At 45.0% G+C, this 20707-nt stretch overlaps 2 protein-coding genes across 9 annotated transcripts in view; one reads left to right on the top strand and one right to left on the bottom strand.

The window, feature by feature from the left end:
- INTS4 (integrator complex subunit 4) overlaps positions 1–5443 on the top strand; it is a 39430-nt gene extending 33987 nt beyond the window's left edge. For both annotated transcript variants that reach the window (XM_037376517.1, XM_037376516.1), the window contains exons 22-23: positions 321–441; positions 3769–5443. In XM_037376517.1, the coding sequence (XP_037232414.1) occupies positions 321–441; positions 3769–3962 (315 nt within the window). In that variant the 3' untranslated portion in view covers positions 3963–5443. The remainder of the gene's footprint in view (positions 1–320; positions 442–3768) is intronic.
- A 1929-nt stretch (positions 5444–7372) lies between these two features.
- Positions 7373–20702, bottom strand: AAMDC (adipogenesis associated Mth938 domain containing). 7 transcript variants are annotated; one of them, XM_037377995.1, is made up of 5 exons: positions 20406–20444; positions 19566–19632; positions 16510–16660; positions 11915–12010; positions 7373–9037 (listed from the first exon to the last, which is right to left on the bottom strand). In XM_037377995.1, the coding sequence occupies exons 2-5, from the start codon at positions 19604–19606 to the stop codon at positions 8795–8797; spliced, it is 531 nt and encodes a 176-aa protein (XP_037233892.1). In that variant the 5' UTR covers positions 19607–19632; positions 20406–20444; the 3' UTR covers positions 7373–8794. The 7 variants fall into 7 exon arrangements, with proteins under 7 accessions (XP_037233892.1, XP_037233894.1, XP_037233890.1 ...); XM_037377997.1 differs by lacking the exon at positions 19566–19632 and adding an exon at positions 19480–19565 and having other exon boundaries at positions 20406–20441; XM_037377993.1 differs by lacking the exon at positions 20406–20444 and having other exon boundaries at positions 19566–20257.
- Positions 20703–20707: the final 5 nt, after the last annotated feature.

Below are 20707 nucleotides of genomic sequence, written 5' to 3'. Positions count from 1 at the left end.
TATGCAAATTCACAGCATAACAAAGGAATTAAAATCTCTCTTTACAATGCGGAGAAAGAAGCTGATGTTGGTTTTTTTTTTTCCACCTGTGCTGTGGGTCTGATTGGCCAGTGTGTGGCCATTACATCCAGGGCAACCAGACTCCTGGCTTCATGATAAAGCACACCCCCTTGCCTTCCAAACTCAAACAGAAAACACCAAAGTAATGCACACTGTGAAAATCCCCTGTCCAGTTGTCATTCAGTTGTTTTACCTCCTTTTTTTTTTTTTTTTTAAAAAAAAATATTATTTTTTTTATTTCTCTACCCCCACCCCTCCAGGTATTGTATCCAGATGGACAAGCACAGCTAATCCATCCTAAACCAGCTGACTTTCGAAATCCTGGTCCTGGAAGGCACAGACTGATAACTCAGGTTTACCTCTCGCACACAGCCTGGACAGGTAACATTAATGATACAGATTTACGTGATTGTGTTGCTGCACTTTTCTAAGATAAGAATGTGTCTTCCTTCATCCCAGTCTCCTGCACATGAGAGCTATGTGCCCACCGTCTTGGGGGCTCGGAGGATCCTGGAGTCTACAGCTGTTGATGCTGCCTGCTGTGTTGCTCAGGTTTCTGTTCTTGCAGCCTCTGAGCACGTACATCGCTCCTTGGGTGACAGGGCGGTGCTGCTCCACAGGGCTCTAGGGGGGCTGCTCTCATGGTGCTTGCTGTGTGCCGGGGGCTGCACCTGCAGTCTCCCAGCGCTGGGAGCCTTTGCGCAGGAGCATGCACACAAGGTGAGCTCGCCCCTTTCCGTGCAGAGCAGTATCAGTTGTAGGAGTCAGATCTGCATCCTCTTTTAATGGCAAGGAGTCCCGGTAAACTGACTCATTGTAACTCACTGGTTTAGATCTGACAGGTATTTGAGCGTGGCAGAGAACCTTTGGAACTGTGTGTACTCGACAGTACAGTTTCACTGCTGATTAAACTTTCACCTTTTTAACACCCTAAAACCCCACCATTTAGCTCTGATGAAATAGGCAGCTCCACCGTCCCCATTCCGGCTCGGTTGGCTTTCACACTTCCCCATGAAGGCGCTTCAGTAATTGGTTTGCGGGCTTCAAACGACAAAAGCAGAGAGTATTTGTTCGCAGCTCCCTTTGTCCTGTTTTCTTTTAATCCCTTCATGTTTATTCAAAAGTGTGGGGTTTTTTTCTGAGCAGTTTATTGATAGGATTTAATGATTTATTTTTTTTAACCAACAGATTTTTGTTTAGCACCATGTTCTTTCACGTATTCCTTTTTATATACCGCTTCCATGGTGTACATGTTCATCCCACTATCTTTGTTTTGTTTTGGAGAAGAAAAAACGGTGTTGTTTCTACACCTGGAAGTGTCTGGATTTAAAGGTTGATCCTGTACCAGAGAGAGCTGAATCAAGTTCTTATTTCTGCTTCCACAGCATTCACTGGGAGGGTGTTTTTAAGCATGGCCCGTCCTGGTGCCTCCCCTAGCCATTATTTTAGCTATTAACTTTGAAATTAGCACTTAGGCATATAAAACGTGGGGAGAACACTGAGCTGGGAGGGGTTCAGGAAACAGGGTCAGAATTGAAAGTAGAGAAATCGCCTTAATTCAAGACAATGGAACTTACTGAAGACCAGTAACAAGTGTGTGCTTAGGGAGGAGAATGCCCAAACGCAAAGCACGGCTTCACCGAGAGGTGTATGGCACGAGCGATAGGGGTGACTGCAGGCTACAAATAAGAGTTGACAGGATGGCGAGCAGGTGAGTCTCGGGGAGGTGTTAGCTGAGCTGTGGGATGGCTGTGGGAAAAGGTTATTTCTTGTGTTCTGTCTGGTGCTGGTGACATCTCAGCTGGAGAACTGCTGCAGTCCTGGGCGTTGCATCTTAAAATGAGGTGGGTTTCATTTAGGTGTCAGCAATGTGGTTCTGCTGTGGGTTAACCCACGTGTACAGTTAAGCACCTGGTGGCTGCCCCCTGCCCCCGGTGGGATGATGGGGAAGAGAATCAGAAGGGCAAAAGTGAGAAAACTCATGAATACTGCACTGTTCAGCAGTAGCTAGAGAGTTACCAACACCATTTCAGTCACAAATCCAAAACATAGCACCATGTGAGCTACTGGGAAGGAAAATTAACTGTATCCCAGCCAAAACCAGTACAAGTCCATAGGGAAAACCTAAAGGAATTGTGGTGTTTTCAGTCTAGAAAGGAAAATTTTGATGGGGATATAGTCCAGCATGCTGCTCAGAGTCATACTGTATAGACCGAAAGCCCATTTTTGTTACGATCACTGGGAGAAGAACGAAGTGAAATCATCATCGCTGTTCAGCATCTTTGTTGGCAACATGGACGCTGGGATCAAGCGCATCTTCAGTGAGTTTGCTGATAACCCCAAGCTGAGTGGTGCGGCTGACACGCCTGGGACAGGATGCCATCCAGGGGGACCTTGGCAGGCTTCAGGAGTGGGCCAGTATAAACCTCATGAAGTTCAACAAGGCCAAGTGCAAGGTCCTGCACGTGGGTTGGAGTCATGTCCAGTAGCAAACACAGGCTGGGCAGAGAAGGGATTGAGAGCAGCCCTGAGGAGAAGGACTTGGGGGTGCTGGTGGGTGAAAAGCTGGACATGACCCGGCAATGTGCGCTCACACCCAGAAAGCCGCCCGTGCCCTGGCTGCATCCCCAGCAGCGTGGCCGGCAGGGCGGGGGAGGGGGCTCTGCCCCTCTGCTCCCCTCTGCTGAGACACCCCTACAGCGCTGCGTCCAGCTCGGGGGTCCTCAGCATCAGAAGGACACGGACCTGTTGGAGCGGGCCCGTCGGAGGCCACGGAGCTGGTCAGAGGGCTGGAGCCCCTCTGCTGTGGGGACAGGCTGGGAGAGCTGGGGCTGTGCAGCCTGGGGAGGAGAAGGCTGCGGGGAGACCTTAGAGCAGCTCCCAGTGCCTGGAGGGGCCGACAGGAAAGCTGGGGAGGGGCTTTGGGCAAGGGCAGGGAGTGGTGGGACAGGGGGGAATGGCTTGAAGCTGAGAGAGGGGAGATTTAGGTTGGACATGAGGAAGAAACCCTTCCCCGTGAGGGCGGCGAGGCGCTGGCCCAGGCTGCCCAGAGCAGCTGTGGGTGCCCCATCCCTGGCAGGGCTCAAGGCCAGGCTGGACGGGGCTGGGAGCAGCCTGGGCTGGGGGGAGGGGGCCCTGCCCGGGGGTGGGACTGGCTGGTCTGTACAGCTCCCTTCCACACAAACCATTCTGTGATCCTATGATCTTACGGACAGTATTGGGATATAGCTGCTGTGGTGGTGAAAGAGGGGACAAGGCTGTCTAGCGGTATAAAATCCTCCAGCAGAAGAGAGTCTTCAAGTAATCTGCTGTGCTGTGAGTCTTGCCAGACGTCATCTGGATCTACATAATTTTGCCATAAATGGAGCAAGGCCTGCTAGTTCTGTGGCGGTTTTATGATTTTATTACTATTTGGTTACATTTACTTTTAACAGTTATTTTTGAAAGTTGCTATTTGTAAGTTAGTCGTTGAGATTCTCATTTTAAGTGATGACAAGGGTGGGACGGAACCCTAAAACCATATTTAATTCTGCTGTGCTGAATGTAATGAAAAAGTTGAATTTTCAAATACCACGTTGGATTCTGGTTAGCCCAGAGTGGCTCTGTATTTTACCCAGCATATGTGAGAGAAAATTTCATTCAGTATTGGTTGTTCGCTGTGTGATCCCAGTCACATTTGGGTTATTGTTTGGGTTTTTTTCTCTGCAGAGCCATGTCAGATTGAAGTGCGGTTGCTGCTGGCTTACAATTCCAACAGGAGCAAGGCATCTGCTAAAATTCCAAAATCTACCTGGAGCGAGAGCTTGGAGGCTCTCCCACAATCTGAAAACGGCATAGAAGGGACCATACCCCTCAGCAAACCTGTCAAAGTTTATATAATGCCCAAACCTGCCAGACGGTGAAGTCTGTCGCTAAAAGAAATGTATTTATGGGGTCGTTGTGTTATGTGAAAGCGATATGCTGTGTTCCAAGGTAGTGAACCAAACCGAAACACTTTTATACTTGCGTAAAAGAAAGTCAACCGTAGAAATAAAGCTGCTGAAGAACCATTGGTCTGCTGTTAAGAAGCAGAAAGACCAATACAGGAGTTATTCAGCCAACTGAGAGTAGTTTCCAGAAAATGCACGTGATTCTATATTGAATCAACAAGATCAAGACAGTTCTTAGTCAGCATTCTCATAATTTCATTGGGCTGTATCTTCAGTTTTTAATCAAAAGTTTCTTTTCAAGGCCTCTAGGTTTTCTGCTAGGTATTTACTAAGGTATTTACTATGTAAATGCTTAGGCACATAAATCAACATTTTTTTTACAGTACTCTGAAACAATGCTGAGGAGTTCAGGGGTTTTATGGGGGTTTGTTGGGGTGGGTTTGTTGTGGGTTTTGGGGGTTTATTGGTTTTGAATGTTGAAAACTTGCATTTGTGCATTGATACTTAAATTCTTAGTAAAAAAAGAAAATATTCTAAAGTGCTTTTCTTGTGTAGGAACTGCACCTCAAAGTGAAATTGCCAATTGCCATAGGCTAAATCCTGAGCTATTTTATATTTTACATCCTCTACAGCTGTACTGAAGCTAGTAATTCTGGGGAGGGCACAGGTTGTTCGTGTTGCGGTGTGGGGAGAGGAGGAACTGCTGGTGCAAGCAGCAGAACTTCAGTTAGCAGGACATGGAGTTTAATTGAGTTACAGCCACAAAACAGTACGTTACTACTTTTGTTTACGTAAAATGGAGTCAAACATTAATTTCTGAATTGTGATCCAGCTCTTTGGGTTGCACATTTGTATGTCTTTATGAACAATGCGATTAAATACCATGGGTTGGAAAATTACTAACTCCATCCCACAGAGTTTTAGGGAATCTGTTTCCGTGTGGGGATCTTGGCCTGAACCAATCTTACTGGGATGAGAAAATCTGTTCAGTGTTCCGGTTCGGCAGCGGTTTTGGCAGTCAGAACTCGTTTCTGATCAGCTGAAGTAGCCAAAGATGCTCTTGATTAAGCAGAAGTCAGGCAGCTTGTCCGTGTTCCCCTAAGGAGGTACGCAGGGAATACGGAGGGACAAGAACTTTCTAAAAACGAGATCCTTCGGCATTCCTGTTGTAAAATGCCTGTGCATCGCTCCTGTATGCAAGGCTTCAGCGGACTGAGGAACTTCCTACAATTTGTGGCAATCCTTTGGTAGGATTTTCTAGGAGCACTTAATGTGAGAAACTTTATAGTGCAGCAGCCAAGCGTTACCTGTGTCCATCAAGCAATTGTTAAAAAAGGTGTATTTTAAGCAAGTAAATGAAGCAGTGAAGAAATATTTTCCAGTTGTACAGAGATCAACGTAAATAATAACCCCTCGTGTGCTTTCCTACAATAAAATTGGAAAACTTGTGCTAATTTTGCTTCCTGTATTTCATGAGTGAACATGTGTGTCTGTGCAGTCCTAGGCTAAGAAGGGATTACTGCAAGTTTTTTGTGACTTTTAAAATTATTTATATTTTGGGTTTTTTGTGACTATTTTAATTACTTAAAAATATTTTGGCACCGACATGTTGTGGGCCAAAGACTCATAACCATAAAACTATTTAGCTGCTTTAGTTATTCTTGAATTAAATATCCTTTCTTAGTGCAGCTGCTCTTACAAAGGTGTTTTTTGGTATTTCGCCTTTAGGGCACTGCGTTGACAACTTCTTGCACGTGTGTTACCATCCGATTCCTCTTTGGCATCCTCAGTGCAGTTCCCAGTGGACAGGGTTGACGGACATCTCTTATTATGAAGCTGTGTCCGGGCAGATAATTGATGAGTTGCGTGAGCTCATTACAGACTCCCCCCCCGCCCCTTTCAATTTTACATTTCACCCCTATTTCTGCATTTTGTCATCCCGATAAAGACGTTCATGTCCATGGTGTCCCTACGCTCCCGGCCACGACTGATGCTGTGATAGGCACAGCCCTGCCTGCCGCCCTTTTCGGCGCAGGGCGGTAGCGACGGGCAGCACAGCCAAGCTTTTGTGCTCCTCCCAGGCCTGCAGATAACGCCCCCGGGGCCTGGCATGAGCCAGCTGTCTGGCATCAGCTCTGCCTTTCCTCAGCGCAGTTGGGCTGCTCTGAGTATTTGAGCATAACTTAGTATTTGAGTTGTGATTTATTGTTTGTTCCCAGGCCACAGATGACCAAACAGCTATTCTGTTCTGGCCATAATTCCCACCCCCACTTTCAGTATCAAAATATTGGCATCTTTCTTTGAGCGCTGCACTGGAACAAATTTATATTATTTTGCTCCCCTTGTGCTATGCTTGAGCTCCTTTATATGACATAGCAGGCAAAGATCACTTGCCACCAAGAATCAGACTTTGAAGGGCTACAGAAAAGTTCTTAATCTGTGATTTCAAGATGTCTAAAACCACTTGTAAATGTAAGACTGCTGTGAATGTTCCCAGTCTCCTAATGGAATTATTCCAATAGTTGGCTTTTCTTGATGTCATCCTGTAGTTTTTCCTCTGATTCCTAGTTTGAAGCAGTCTTGCAAACATAAAATCACAGAACAATGTGAGTTGGAAGGGACCTTCCAGACCACCCACTCCCACCCCGGCCAGGGGCAGGGCCCCCTCCCCCCAGCCCAGGCTGCTCCCAGCCCCGTCCAGCCTGGCCTTGAGCCCTGCCAGGGATGGGGCACCCACAGCTGCTCTGGGCAGCCTGGGCCACTCTCATGGTAAAGAATTTCTTCCTTAGGTCCAATCTAAACCCACTCTCTTTCCATTCAAAACAGTTGCCCCATGTCCTATCCCTACAGGCCCTAGTAAAACATCCCTTACAAATACGTTGTGTTGTAGCAGGTCTTTCTGTGCAGCACGCTACCACCCTATTGCTGCTGCCCCTTCCCTTCTTACTCAGTAGGTTTGCTTTTGTTTTGTTATTTTTCGGTTGTGGTTTGTTGTTTTGGTTTTTTTTTTAAAGCTGCTTATGCCTTGATCTCCAGTGTATTTTAGCTTACTTTCTCTTTAAAAGATGCATTTTCACACCATGTTCCAACATATGGGAAATCTGAAAGGAAATTTGTGTAATCTAATTTTTTTCCATTTTTTAAAATCTAGATGTTGACTTTTCCATCCCATCCCCAGGTTTGAGGCATTTAGGCTTTTCTGCTCTCAAAAACACTGGAGTTCGTGCTCTGTGGAGCTCCAGGGCTTCGTGTCATCTCAGAATTGCCTCCACCCGCTCACCCGTTGTCCTTGAATTTTGGAGGATTGTTGGACTTCTGTACTGCAATAGCCTAAAAGATGATTGATCTCAGAATGAAAAGCAAAACAAAGGGCTGCACTCATGCACAAAGATAATTTGCATCTTTTAATTCTGCTGAAGAGGGAACAAGGCACTTCAGGTCACAATCGCCCAAGTATGGGGAGATCCTGTCCTCTCCAACATTTCCAAGTGTAGGAACACGGTGCCAGTACAGAGCTGCAGCCACAGGGAGACTGAGTGATCTAGAAGCAAGGGCAAATAATCTCCTCAAAGTGAGTAATGATCAAACACCCCTCACCTCTGCGTTTTACCTCCTAATTAGACGCAAGGGAAGAGGGGCAAGAATCTGGCAGAGAAAAGGCTGAACTCGTGTGAAAGGGGTATAGCTTAGTGGTTTGAAAATGCGTTGTCCTGTTTACTGTTAATTGCAGATTTAATTACATACAGCATCTGGGGGTGGGGGGGAAGCCTAGCTCTGAATGCTTTTTAATAGGAAATTCATGATCAGATTGCTGAAGTCCATTGAAATTCATTAGGCAAATTCTTAGAACTTTGCAAACAAATAATGCAATTATCAAGTCAAGAACTCTTAAAACAATGCATAAATGTATTTGGAACAAAGTTGAACCTTATGGGATACTAACTCAAACCCGGTGTGGCTTTCACATATCTTATTTTAAAAAGTATAGCAAAACGAAGCAGGCGGGCACACTCGCTGCAAAAAGTACAAAGTTCTTGGAAAGACGCAAGAATGGGGCACGCACTTAAATCAGGACCATACGCCATCGCCTTGGGTTCCAGCTGACAGAGATGGGTTTCCTCTGATTCCTGCCTTGCTTGCCTGACTTCTCAAATCTTTTGACCAAGTCAGAGACGCAATCGCTATTTTCATCTTATTTCACTCGTATCTTCCCATTTATTCTTAGTAGCAGGCACCAGGAATGTGGGAGCAGGCTGTTATTTTTATTTTCCAGTTGGCTAAGACAATATTAGCGGGCCTTCAAAATAAAGTCTGAAGGCTGGTACGTGCTACGCTTTGCACAAACGCTGCCTGATGCCCCTTCAAAAATGCGGGTTGTGTTGCGCTCGGTGTGTCTGCGAGCCTTTTTACAGCCGTTTCTCCCGGCTGCCAGCTCGCGCATGCTGCTTCACAAAGATAAGGGCTGGGGACCGTCCCGCTCGGCAGCAGAGCAGCTGGGGTGGGATCTTCCTGGCACCCAGCCCAGCCGCAGCTCTGCTTTAATGAGAATGTCAGGGTGGGAGATCGTTTTCCTGGTGGGAGGCAGAGAAGTGGTATATGTGAGAAATCCTGCCCTGTAAAAGTGTGTTCCCACGATTTGGGCAAGGAGCCCATAATTTTAACGAATTATTTATGGCTCTAGCTGAAAGCGGCGATTTAATAAAGATACTGGTTTTGAGCTCTGGTTGCATTTTTTGATGAATCAGTCCCAGCTGTTTCCACCATGTAGCAAAGCAATTTCAGGCACCAAAGAGGAAATTGGGCTTTCAGGGACTGGAGCAGCCCAAGTAGAGCAGGCGCTTTTGTGGGAACCGACAAAGCTGACTCAGGAAGCTGTGACAAGAGCAGGAATAGAAGATACGGATGGAAAAGACTTGCAGCAGACAATCTCCTTGTCGATACTGAAATTTCACACCGACGGTGATGAAACATAGCAGTTTGCCTTTAAAAAGAGAAATCCGCTTTGCATGCTGCAGCTCCCTCTTTTTGGAAGTGGAATCTTCTGCATCCTACCGGTTGCCAAATGAAAGGAACAACAATTAAGAGGCTGCAGCACAAAGCTGGGCAAGGCACACCTCTGAAAGTCACCTGGCAAAGCTACGCGGGCTGCGCTCCTCTCATGCTTTTCGGGAGGACACACAGCACCAGCTACGTAGCCAGGCATTTTCCTCAAATGCCTGGGCTGAGCAGTTTTGTTGAATGTGGCTTCATCATTAAGGTACCACATTAATATGAAAATATTTTTTTAAAAAAGAAAAAAATGCGAGGTAAAAGATCAGGTGTTTCCTCAACTTCTCCTAACAGTAACGTGCATACTGCAGTGCTTAAAAAAACCTGGAGCTGTCGTCTCAGTAAAAGCCTTACAAAGTCTCTTCCTAAGGCCCCAAAGCTGATGAAATAACGCAAATGTATGACTGCGATCAGGAGAGTCAAACCACTTCCATTATAAGGTAACAACATTTAATGCAAAAAGTCGTCACACTCTGCAGATGAGTAGGAACTGGTTCTGCTGGCATCCCCTTGGGATGACTACAGCCTTCTGGGTCAGCACTTCACCTTCTACTTCACACCATGCAAGTTACTCAGATACATGTCACAGCAGTTGCGAGGCGCGTTACACCAGCTGCTGTGTCACAGAACCAGGGATGCAGCTGGAAAGGCGGTTCTTGCTTGTTTCTGTTGCCTCAAATACAGCCACGCTATTAGAAAATATTGCTGTAATTAGATTCAAGATAAAACTTCCAAGTACTCACTTTCCCTTTGCTTTCACACCACACTGTATTTTATCAGATAGAAAGTTTTAAATGATTCCTAGAGCAAATAAACAGAAATAGTATTTTGTAAAAGGTTATTCTTGGGTCTTGGGAAAATCATTGCATTCTCATACCAATCTAAGCCTCTCTGCTACTACTTGGATAGCTCTGAGTGCCTCAGGGCTTTTACAGCATCATCTTTGTATTTCATTAATACACACAGGCTTAATATGCACAGCTCAAGAATTAGTGAGCCTGGCAGGGGAAAAATAAATACATCTACAGTAGGTAACTTGTAACTGGTAATATTAATAGAAGCCCACAAAGAAGAGTAACTAAGAGATCTTTTAAACTTTCAGTGTAATGATACACTTGTTGGCACAATGTTTAAATCATCGGATAATGACCGGTAAGGATTCTCACATCCATCCCCAGCTTGCTATCAGCACCTTGCTAGCAGCAATTTAGACTGATTTCCTAAAGATCAACAATTTTATGTTGCAAACTCCGGTTTTGTGACAAATCTGATGATTTTCAGCACGTAGAAACTTTTGAATAGATGTGTATTGCACAAGTCGATCGGCATAATTCACAGGAAAGCTCTTTAAGGCCCAGATGTTGGGTTTACTCCCTGTAGGTTTTTTTTTCCTTTTTCCAGGTTCAATGTAAACTTTAAAAGTGCAAAATTACGTGTTCTTGGATTAGTCAATATGCTGACTGAAGCTGCCAGCAGGAGGCAAAGTTGTATGATCTGGGTTTGGCTTTTAATGTATTTTATTTTTAACTTATTTATTTATACAACAATGGTAAAGTGCTTCTTTACCCCCGCTTCGTATCTACCACTTGATTTTACTCATCAGCTACCTTATGGCTCCATTCCAACAGCCAATACTGTAATTTTGGGCCATTTCCTAATAAAGTATTTAAAACCTAGTATCTTAATATAGCCAACAGGTGAAAAGTTAAGTAACCAGAATACGTACAGTCTTCAAAGGAAGATTAAGTCAACCTGAAGAATGTATGGAAATGGTTCTATAATTAATTTCATTAACAGGCCCCTTTTGCGAGGACTCTGTTTGCTTAAACCCTGAACTAATAAACTGTCCTTGCATTTTAGATTGTCAGCGCGCAAATGCCTTGGCACGTAAGTCCCCACGCTGCCGACTGTAATTTGACTCAGTGGGGAGGAGTGTCTGATTTGGCAGCGGTGGAGGCAGGCGGAATGAGCTGTAGGGCTTCAGCAGGTTGAATGGAAGACTCCCCCCACTTTGACACCCTGAGCAGCCAGGGCATTGTACTCTTGCACAGCCTTCTCTGTTTGCAAGACCAACACGTCAATCCCATTTTTCTTCAGATAGTCCACAGTAGATGGTGGAACCTCAGAAGAGAAAAGGAAATGGGAAGAGCAAGTATTAGATTTTTTTCCCCTCACACTGGAAGGCTTGAGGAAAAACAGGTACTGATGCCGTTTGTTAGCAGATGCGCTTCAGTAACTGATAATATGCCCAGATATTTCTAAGATTGATTTAAATTTTTTCTCTTCCACAAAGCTAGTTTTATCTACACGCCTCCTAAATGCAGCCCTTTCTTACACAAATAAATAGAACTGGAGCTAAAGGGAATTAATCTAAGTAAGGTGTTACCTCATCAAAAAGCTAAATAATTGCTTCTCGTGAAGTAAAGCCCAGCGCTTCTGAGCCTTCTGTAGCTAGTTTATCTGCTGAAGTGACACCCTGCCAACATTAGTAACAAAAAAGCCTAATTATCAAAGTCTTTACAGCAGGCTAGAGAGCTAGTTCATAACCAATTCGGGGGGGGGGGGGGGGGGGGGGGGGGGGGGCGCGGGCAGGGGACTAATGACATTGTCAAAAATGCTCCGTGTTTAAATTGCTCCTGTAGCAGAACACAAACCTGTTTACTGCTTGACATTGACGCTAATACAAAGGGGCTCAAATGATGTTTCTTTCAGGAAGAGAGGGACTCCTGGCAGGAGCTCAGTCATGGTAATTCAGTGTCCTGAATTTTCTCCCTTTTAGTAAAGCATCGTAGATATTTTATTTTTTCTCCCTTAATCAGAGGGAGAGAGAAAACAAACAGCTCTGGTTTATGTTTCACGCAGAACAAAAAACCTACCTGCAAAGCCTCGCTCATGCCACGACCAATCACCACAGTTTTAACACCCTTCTTGACAACTTCTTCAAGGTCAGCTGGCTGCACTCCTGGAGAATGCTGAGTGTCAGGGGAGGAAAATAAAACAGTCTGTGTACTGACAGCATCAACCAGGAAAGCTTCATCTATATGTTCTGAAACTGTCCGCAGAGTAGCAAGGTAAATTAGCAGTACCAAAACATAACACAACCCTCTGTCCTGCACACACAGAGTAGATAACATTGGTAATTAAAACGAGGTATTTTGTATGCAGATGAAGGATGATAATCAATTGCTGGTAATATTATAATTCCTTATTAAACAGTTAAAAATAAAAAAGATGCATTACACATTTCTAAAACATTTATGTCTAACAACCAGCATTTCATAAATATTAGAAGTTAAAGTGAAATCAATAAATTGCAACATGCTGCTCTTCGGTTTCAAATGAACAAATTCTTTCTGTAATAAAGACTGTGGCAAGCCAAAGTTTACTCGCTTTAATTACAAAGAGCTCCTCAAATAATTAAAATGATTAAATTCTTGTTTACTTTGCAGATTTCATTTGCCAAAGAGGACTGAAACTTATCGGTTAGCTTCATTTCAGTTAACAGTTTCAATTTCTGCAGTATTATAAATCTTGAGAAAGAAATACTTGAAACCTAACTCCTCAAAGAAAAAAAAGAGCTTTAACAGCATCCTGATTATGAGTTTTTTAAAGTGCACCCATTTACTACTAATATGCTTTAAACATATGAGTCCATAAATACACCTGTAATGTTAATATGGAACATTATGTAAGACTAATTCTCCTTGTGGATTCGGTTTCTATTTATCTCTGTATAGCCAAGAACAAGGTACTGTACAACCTGTGGTTAGAATTTTGCCCCTCTTTGGTGAGCATTTTTTTTAAACCATAAATATTATCACACACACACACTCCTTTTTTGGTAAGACTCTCAAGTTCTTTTAGAGGACTAAGATGAGTTTCTCACATGAAGTGGGAATTGCCATGGCAGACTTCTGGAGTATGTTATATTTATGGTTTATCCCCTATACTTCCTGAAAATACTACATACTTTCAATGACTTAACGTCAAAGCACCAGCTTAACAACTGGCTTCTGTTGTTCCATTAGTTAGTCAGCTTTTCTCTTTGATGTCCTTGGGTCCTCTGCTATTCTTTTTCCCCTGCCCAAGTCTTCAGCAGCTGATGCTGCAGCCTCACACATGGCACCAAGAGTTCTCTTCTCAGCCCTCGCCATGTTTCGGCTTGCAGAACAGAAGCAAGGCTTCTCAAGCTGAAACAAACACCTGAGTTCCTGAAGTTGCAGGTGATAAAAACCTTCCACAGCAGAGTGCAACTTCCAACGACTGGATTAAACTTATTCCCCAAGCAAGGCCTTAGCCTGGCTGGTATCTGGAATTTCAGCAACAGAGACAGTTGACCTTTATGGTTCTCCAAGTTTATAGATCACAGAATCTCTCAAGTTGGAAGGGACCTATAGGGACCATCGAGGCAAACTCCCTGCTCCTCGCAGGACTACCTAAAAACTTAAACATATGACCGAGAGCATCATCGAGACGCTCCTCGAACTCGTACAGGCTTGGTGCTGTGACCACTTCCCTGAGGAGCCTGTTCCTGTGACCTCTCAGTGAAGAACCTTTCCATAATGTCCAGTGTGAACTTCCCCTGACTCAGCTTCACTCCATTGCCTCGCATCTTACTGCTGGTCACCAGAGAGAGATCATCACGTCCCCCTCCACTGCTCCTCTTAAGGTGTAGGCTGTGATGAGGTCCCCGCTCAGCCTTCTCTTCTCCAAGCTGAACAAACCAAGTGACCTGAGCCACTCCTCCTAAGTCTTGCCCTCAAGGCCTTTCACCGTCTTAGCCACCATCCTCTGGACACACTCCCATTATTTTGACGTCCTTCTTGTATTGAGGTGCCCAAGACTGCACACAGTACTGGAGGTGGGGCCACACCAGCACTGTGCTGACTGGGACAATCACCTCCCTCCACCTCCACCGGCTGCCTGGGCTTGCTGTGCCCCAAGACACAGTTGCCCCTTTGGGCTGGCAGGGCTAGAAGCTGTGCTCCCCTTTTTCCATTTACACCTGATTCCACACCTAGAATGCAGAGGTCACTTCAATATGCAGACCTTTCTCAGACCAAATGATTGCAGGTACGTGCTTATGACTGAATAAATAATGATCTTCCTTTGAGGTTTTTTGAAGTAGACTCAGACAAAAAGAACAGTTACGTTTTACTGCAATTACAATAATCAGATCGGTGGGGAAGGTTTGCTGTCATGGTAAGACACTGAGACCTTGAAGCCATGGAACACAAGGATTTTCTTTGGTTACACCAAGACACACTGATGCCAGGGCTTCTATATGTTTTGTAGGAAACCAGTGCCATTAAAGGAAACATGTGACGTGACAGAACTGTACCGTTGCTGATTTGACAGCTGGAGGGAAAGAGGAAGGGCAGCAGGACTTCTTGCCTGTTGTGTTCCCTGGCCTTCATTTCAGGACTCCTTTTCTCCCATTAGCAGATGGCACTGAAATGCGGCCAGCCCGGGAGGCTGCCTTTCATCCCCAAGGGTTAAGGTCGTAAGAACTATTAGTGCTTAGTTACAGAACCTTGCAGAGCCAGTTATACAATTTTCCCGATGGAAGAATTACATACTAGACAGCAGTCTGATAGCAGAGAAGGAAAGGAAGCAATTATTTCCAACTGGAGTGTGGGGCACGGCCAGCACGGCTTGTTTCCCAAACTTTGGCTCCACCTATCCCCAGGAAAAACATGCTCAGAGAAAGTAGGCACACTATCTACCGCAAAGAAATGCGCAAAAAATGCACCTGGTGAATCCCACTATTTCCAGTGCTAACCGGATTAACATTTTTGCAGTTCTTCAAAGTTGGAGATGCAGTCTAGAAAAGCTTAGTTCAGTTCTCATATTTGTTGCTTGCTTTTCATTTTTAAACCACCTGACTCCTCATAGCTGCAAGGGTAGAACTGGCCTAAAGACGGAGCTTTAGAAGTGACTTCTATAAGGCAAAATCTAAATAGGCATTTTTTTACTTCCTGATTATATAAAAAGGATGCCAGAAAACCTACCTCTCCAAATAACCCAATTTTTCTGTTTTTTTCTCCTCCAATTTTAATTTAACATAGACTCATTCTTTCTTGTTTCATTCAGAGGACTCCTCTGAAGACTTTTATGGACTTAAAACTTGTGCCTCTCACCTGAAGATATCCCTTGTTATAAACCTTAAAAAGAAAGCGGTCTCTCCTAAGTGTTAGTAGGTTATAATTTGAAACCAAACTTTTCAAGTGGTCGGAATGAGTAACAAAATGTGATTGAGCTGGGAACTAGTTGGGAACTTTTCACCCACCATCTCTGTCCTGCTTCCCAGTCACATGTGCATATAAAACAGGAAAACAAGATTGTCAAACAAACAAAAAGCGACTGTCACCACACATCCCACCCCTCTGAACAGCCAGTGAAAAATGCACTTTTAATAATCAGACCATAAATGAAATATTACAAAGGTTATATGCACAGCTATCGTTCTCTCTGCAAGGTACAGAGATCTTTACCTGAAGGCACTTCCTTTCTCTTGGTGTTGTATACGTTGCATAAACCGAACTCTGAAAGGTTAAAAAAGTTCTGCTCCCCCAAAGGTTACAAATGAAGTTCCAAAACCAAAGGTTCTGCCCTTCAATTGCGTCAAAATTAATTCAACAGAGCTGTACCCTCTGCGTGGATACAGTGCAGGTGGTGCTGTGTCTAAGGCCGGATCAGTACATAGTTGCTTTGTGCTTTTAACTTTTGCTTCGAAAGCATGGAATTTTTTTCCAGCTATCCTCACGCAAGCCCTAATATGGGGACAATTATCACCACCAAGTTCCTAATGCAACAGACATTGTACTGCTTCTAAATCTGGAATGTCAGTACTGTTCCATGCACATTTATATAATTCTGATAGCATTTACAGATAAAGTTTAGAAATTGTGAGGGCAAGCACTCAGTATATGGCTACCAAAAGAAGACACTGCATGGTTAGCCAGATTGTGAGTTTTTCACCAAAAAACTAGCGCATATGACACTGTATCTGCATATTTTTCCTCTGATATAAGTATAAGAGACCCCAAGGAAAAGGATATAAACTAAACCACATGCTTTGTTGTCTTCCAAACACATAAGGTTAGTCACTGTGGATTTTACTGCCCATAATTTCTTTTCCTATCTCACTCAAGACAACTTTTGTGTACACAACCTAAAAAGAGATTGTTACCAGTATGTTAAGACAATGGCACTCTTAATCAAATGCAGAATGCTGTTTGAGAGCTCCAACTGTGTGTGAGAGAAGTCTGGTCAGGGTATCTGCTGCATGTCTGCAGTCCCCTCTCCGCACACTCGGTACTGAAACATACACCGAATCCTTTCCCGGGAAAAGTAAAACGCCTCGATGAAAGCAAAAGGCAGCTCGCTGAATTTCTGGCTGGAACTTTAACCTGGACCATCCTCAGAGTCCCGTGTAAAATGCAGGATGGATAGTAAAGAGCAAACTTACGTTAGTCCCAGTTTCTCGCCAATCCCAGGTTCGGCTCCCTCCTGGCCATACTTTGCAGTCCTTATATGTTGTAGAGCAGCCTTTCACCTTCATCTGACCCCAAGAAAGGGAAGCAATTTCAGGGGAAGACATCACAAAGTTGAACCAAAGTCTGGAAAAAGGATATTTAATACATAACATCAGGCTAACATATGCAGCACATTAATAAAAACAGAAAATTCCATCCTTGCCCCAAGGAGCTGGGAAGGAAACTCTATTACAGACTTTATCCACGTGATTTTGTGACAACAGAAGTGAACTGAGGATCAGCAGATTTGTTGAATTACCAGTCCTCTTGGGGATCTTGTGCAGGATTTAGGGCAAATCATTTTACATGCTAAATCTAGACTAGTATTGGGTGCACAACTTTTAAAACCATCAACAGGGATCATCAGGTCCCAGAATATCCTCTCACATCTGGGTTTTAATTTTCTCCCCAAAACGTACAATGAAGATGATGATTATTTCCTAAAATGTCGGAGAGAAACATGGTTTCTTTGGCCACTTCATTAACGTGGTAAATGAGGTTAAAAAAAAATCCCAAACAAACCAACCCAGAAGAAAATCCATGAAGAAAACAATGGCAATGCCATTATTGCTATAGCAAACAAGACTTTCAGAGAGCTGAAGGTGTGAAGCCTTCTTTCCCTCATCACTCCTTACAGAGGCCAAGGCTCCCATCATGTCTCAGGACAGTTAAACACCCAAATAGTATCTTTTCTAATGTTTGACCCCAGTGTTCATTGTTTAGAATTAAACTCATTATTTCTAATCCTTTCTGTTGTGGACAAGGACAACAGCTTAATCTTTGCCTTTTCCACCATCTTTTGTTTTCCTGAGGACTTAAGTCCCAATCTTTTTTTCCTTTCTTTTTAGATCAAATATACTTCCCTTCAGTTATGCTTTCTGCATCTCTGCTTTTGTCCTTCCCCGCCCCCCCCCAGCAACCAACAATTAGTACACATCTTTCCTTGATGTCTACTGCCTAGAACTAGACAGAGCGCTCCAGCTGAGGCCTTATCAGCACTTTTTGGTACTAACTGCAGTAATTTTAGATCTGCTATCACAATCACAGCTGGGCATCAGCAGGGCAGGGACACTGCCTCACTACACAGTGAAAGCTTCCACCCTCTTCACAGTCCTCCACGTTACTGCAATCTGATTGCTGGTGTGGTACTGGCAGTAGACGACAAGAGAGCGAGGGGAATCGCAGGGCGATACCCTGGAAATGCATTAGGCTAGCGTGGCAGTCAACTGACACGTCTCAAGGGTAAAGCCACCTTTCTGCCCTTCCAGTTCAGGAGATGGTCTGAAATCTGCATTGCAAAGAAAACTGGTTGTTTCAGCCATAAGAAGAGCTCTGCTCCTGGATGTTCCGCAATACCTGAGTGGCAGATCCTTCCTGATATGTAGTTTCTCATCCTTACTTTTTAACCATTCAAATTCATTCATTGGGGGGGGGGGGGGGGGGGGGGGGGGGGAATCAATCAATCATAGGAACCCTGGTGGCACAAATGAAAGAGCCCTCACAAAAGAGAAATCTTTGGACTACCAGGCTTCCAGTCCTGGAAGCCTCTCTCCCTGTCTTGCACGTGCTACAGCAAATCATGGTATGGCCAGACAGGGCATGCTCTCCTCAGATTGCCAGGAGGGGATCTCAGTATCCCGCTCCGAATGTCGCATTAAGTAAAAAGAGCGTTACTTTGGATTCAGCACAGGACTGAGTCTGCCAGGGGTGCTTCTTCCACTGAATAGCAGGGCGATTCTTTTCTTTCTTGTTCCTTTGTGAAGTTAGTGGCACATGTGCCCTGCCAAACAGGAAGCCAGGCAAGCAGCTACGGGGGAGTAAAACTTGCTTGGATTCATGTATTCTAGATTCTCTCATTACACATCTGCACTGCAATGGATTCAAACGAAGGCCTGTTAAGACTATTTTTCCAGAAATCTGCTTGAAGGGAGATTATAGCAGAAGCAATAACCAGCAGTAGTCCCAACAGAAAGAAATCACCCATCAACCAGAGAGTAAAGGCTGAATAAACCACCCAGAACCTGGCTCTGAAGAATGAAAATGATTTTTGCCTGTACTAGTTTTGAGAGTAATTGCAGAATTAGAACTGGAGGTTAGACAGAGGTGAACAAACAATAAAATGATAAGGAATATCAGCTTTCCCAATCAAATAGTATTACAAGGCTGGGACCGTACAATCAAACGGGCACAAACTGGAAATGGGAGAGCAAGTGTTCCATGTGATCTTTTCCAAGCAGCACAAAAATAAGTAAATAGCAGAAATGAAGAAACAAAACTTTAAAGCCATACATAAAAAATTCGTAATCTAAAACTATTACCTGCAATACTGCCAGAGAATATCAGTAAGGTCATTCGAATTAATAAGAGTATCTTATATTGGATTAAGAATGAACTTTTTAACAGGAACTTTGGACGTTCCTGATGCAGGGCATGGTCCGATCACTAATCGGCAAGGAGTAGGAAAGTAGTTTGCCAACAAATGAGTTGTTTAACTATTCACTATGACAGATGTACAGTACCAAAAATAGAGTACTGCTTAAGATCAAGAGACCATGAAATATAAAACTCAGAAGTATAACTGAAAATTTCTGTAAATCGCAGTAGTCCAAACACAAAGAGACGAGGAGGAGAAACGGTTCAAGAATCTATAAGCAGAGTTATGAGAGTTTAAAAATGTAGGAAATAAAGGAAGCAGAAAAGCTTAAAAGGTCGGAAAATACAAGTTTATGCAAGGAGACTATACTGAAAGAAAGAAATGAAGCTGTGGCCAAGGATGGCAGAAGAAAAAAACAGCTGAGAAGGAAACTGAAGATACTTGTGCAGTCAGGCAAGCATGTGGTTTTTAAAGCTGCCAGCACACTTGTCTTCTGTGAAGGTAAACGTTATTTCAGAGTAGCACCCACCAGCAACAGACAGAACAGTGCACCAAAGGGTATTTTATTGAGGGACTGCGAAAGGAAAGAAAGTTTCATAAAATCCAAGGACCAACCTGCGATCAAAGAGGATAAAGGTGAAAGTGTAAACGGGCATACGTCAAGTTGCAGGCAGAACAACTCCTGTAAGGCATCAAAGGATGAGGCTGCCCCCAGCACCACGCGGGAGCGGGGTCAGTGGGCGAAGGTGGGCGAGCTTCAGCAGTGGCACAGCTGCCAGGAGAGCAGGTCCCGGTTAAACCCGGGCAGCGGAAAGGCCAGCAGGAGGGCCTGGGCATGGTTAAACTGGGGGCAGGTGTCAAGCTGAAGTAGGAAAACCTTTTCCGGGCAGTCGGGAAGCTGATTTATTAAATTATTATTTAATAAATAATATCAATTAATTTTAACTAAATAATATTATATCAATTCTAATAATAATTAATAAGCTGATTATTAAATAGGGAGGGGGCAGGTGTCAAGTTGAAGTCGGAAAACCTTTTTCCGGGAAGTCGGGAAGCAGATTTTGCTGGGGAGCCTGCAGGGGAGTTACTGGGGGAGGGATGCCGGTAAAAGGGGGAGAGCAGCCCGTTGAAAACGAGGGGGTGGGGAGGGAGAGAAGCACAGAGACCCGAGACAAGCATGGGGGGACACACACGGCCAGGAGCCTGGGTGCTTGGGGCACAGCCCTTGAACCCCCTCCCCCCCCGCCGAGGCCAGGCCTTACGTGAGGCGGCCCCACACCTCGCCACTGCCACCAGCCCTCCCCCCCCCTTCCCGCCCCACCGGGCGGGCAGCGGCCCGTTCTGCGGAGCACCCCTCTGCCCGCAGGGCTCGGGCCAGGGTCCGAGCCGCCCCCCCCCCCGCTGAGGTGATCCGTTACGGCCCATCCGTTACAGCCGTTACGCGCCCGCACTCACCGCCGAGCGCGCGACCCCTGCCCCGCCGGTCGCAATCTCCCCCAATCCCGCCGAGGGGAGGGGGGTGGAACGTCCCGCTGCCCGCTCATTGGCCAGAGATACCTGTCGGCCCCGCCCCCCGGCCCGTTCCGATTGGCCAGGCCAGCGGCCTGTCCCCGCCTCCACATAGATCGCCCCGCCCAGCCCAACCGCTGCTCCGCCTTGTTTTCATTCCCCTGGCCGCACGAGGCGGAGGGGAGTCGGCCTGCGCCGCTCTAGCTGCCGCCCCCTCCCCTCCTCTCCTCGTCCCGCCGTTGCATTGT

This window comes from Falco rusticolus, chromosome 2 (genome assembly GCF_015220075.1).
Source record: "Falco rusticolus isolate bFalRus1 chromosome 2, bFalRus1.pri, whole genome shotgun sequence".
In the NCBI taxonomy this organism is placed as follows: domain Eukaryota; kingdom Metazoa; phylum Chordata; class Aves; order Falconiformes; family Falconidae; genus Falco; species Falco rusticolus.
The sequence above is the reverse complement of the archived record's forward strand: the minus strand, read 5'-3'. Positions and strand labels throughout refer to the sequence as shown.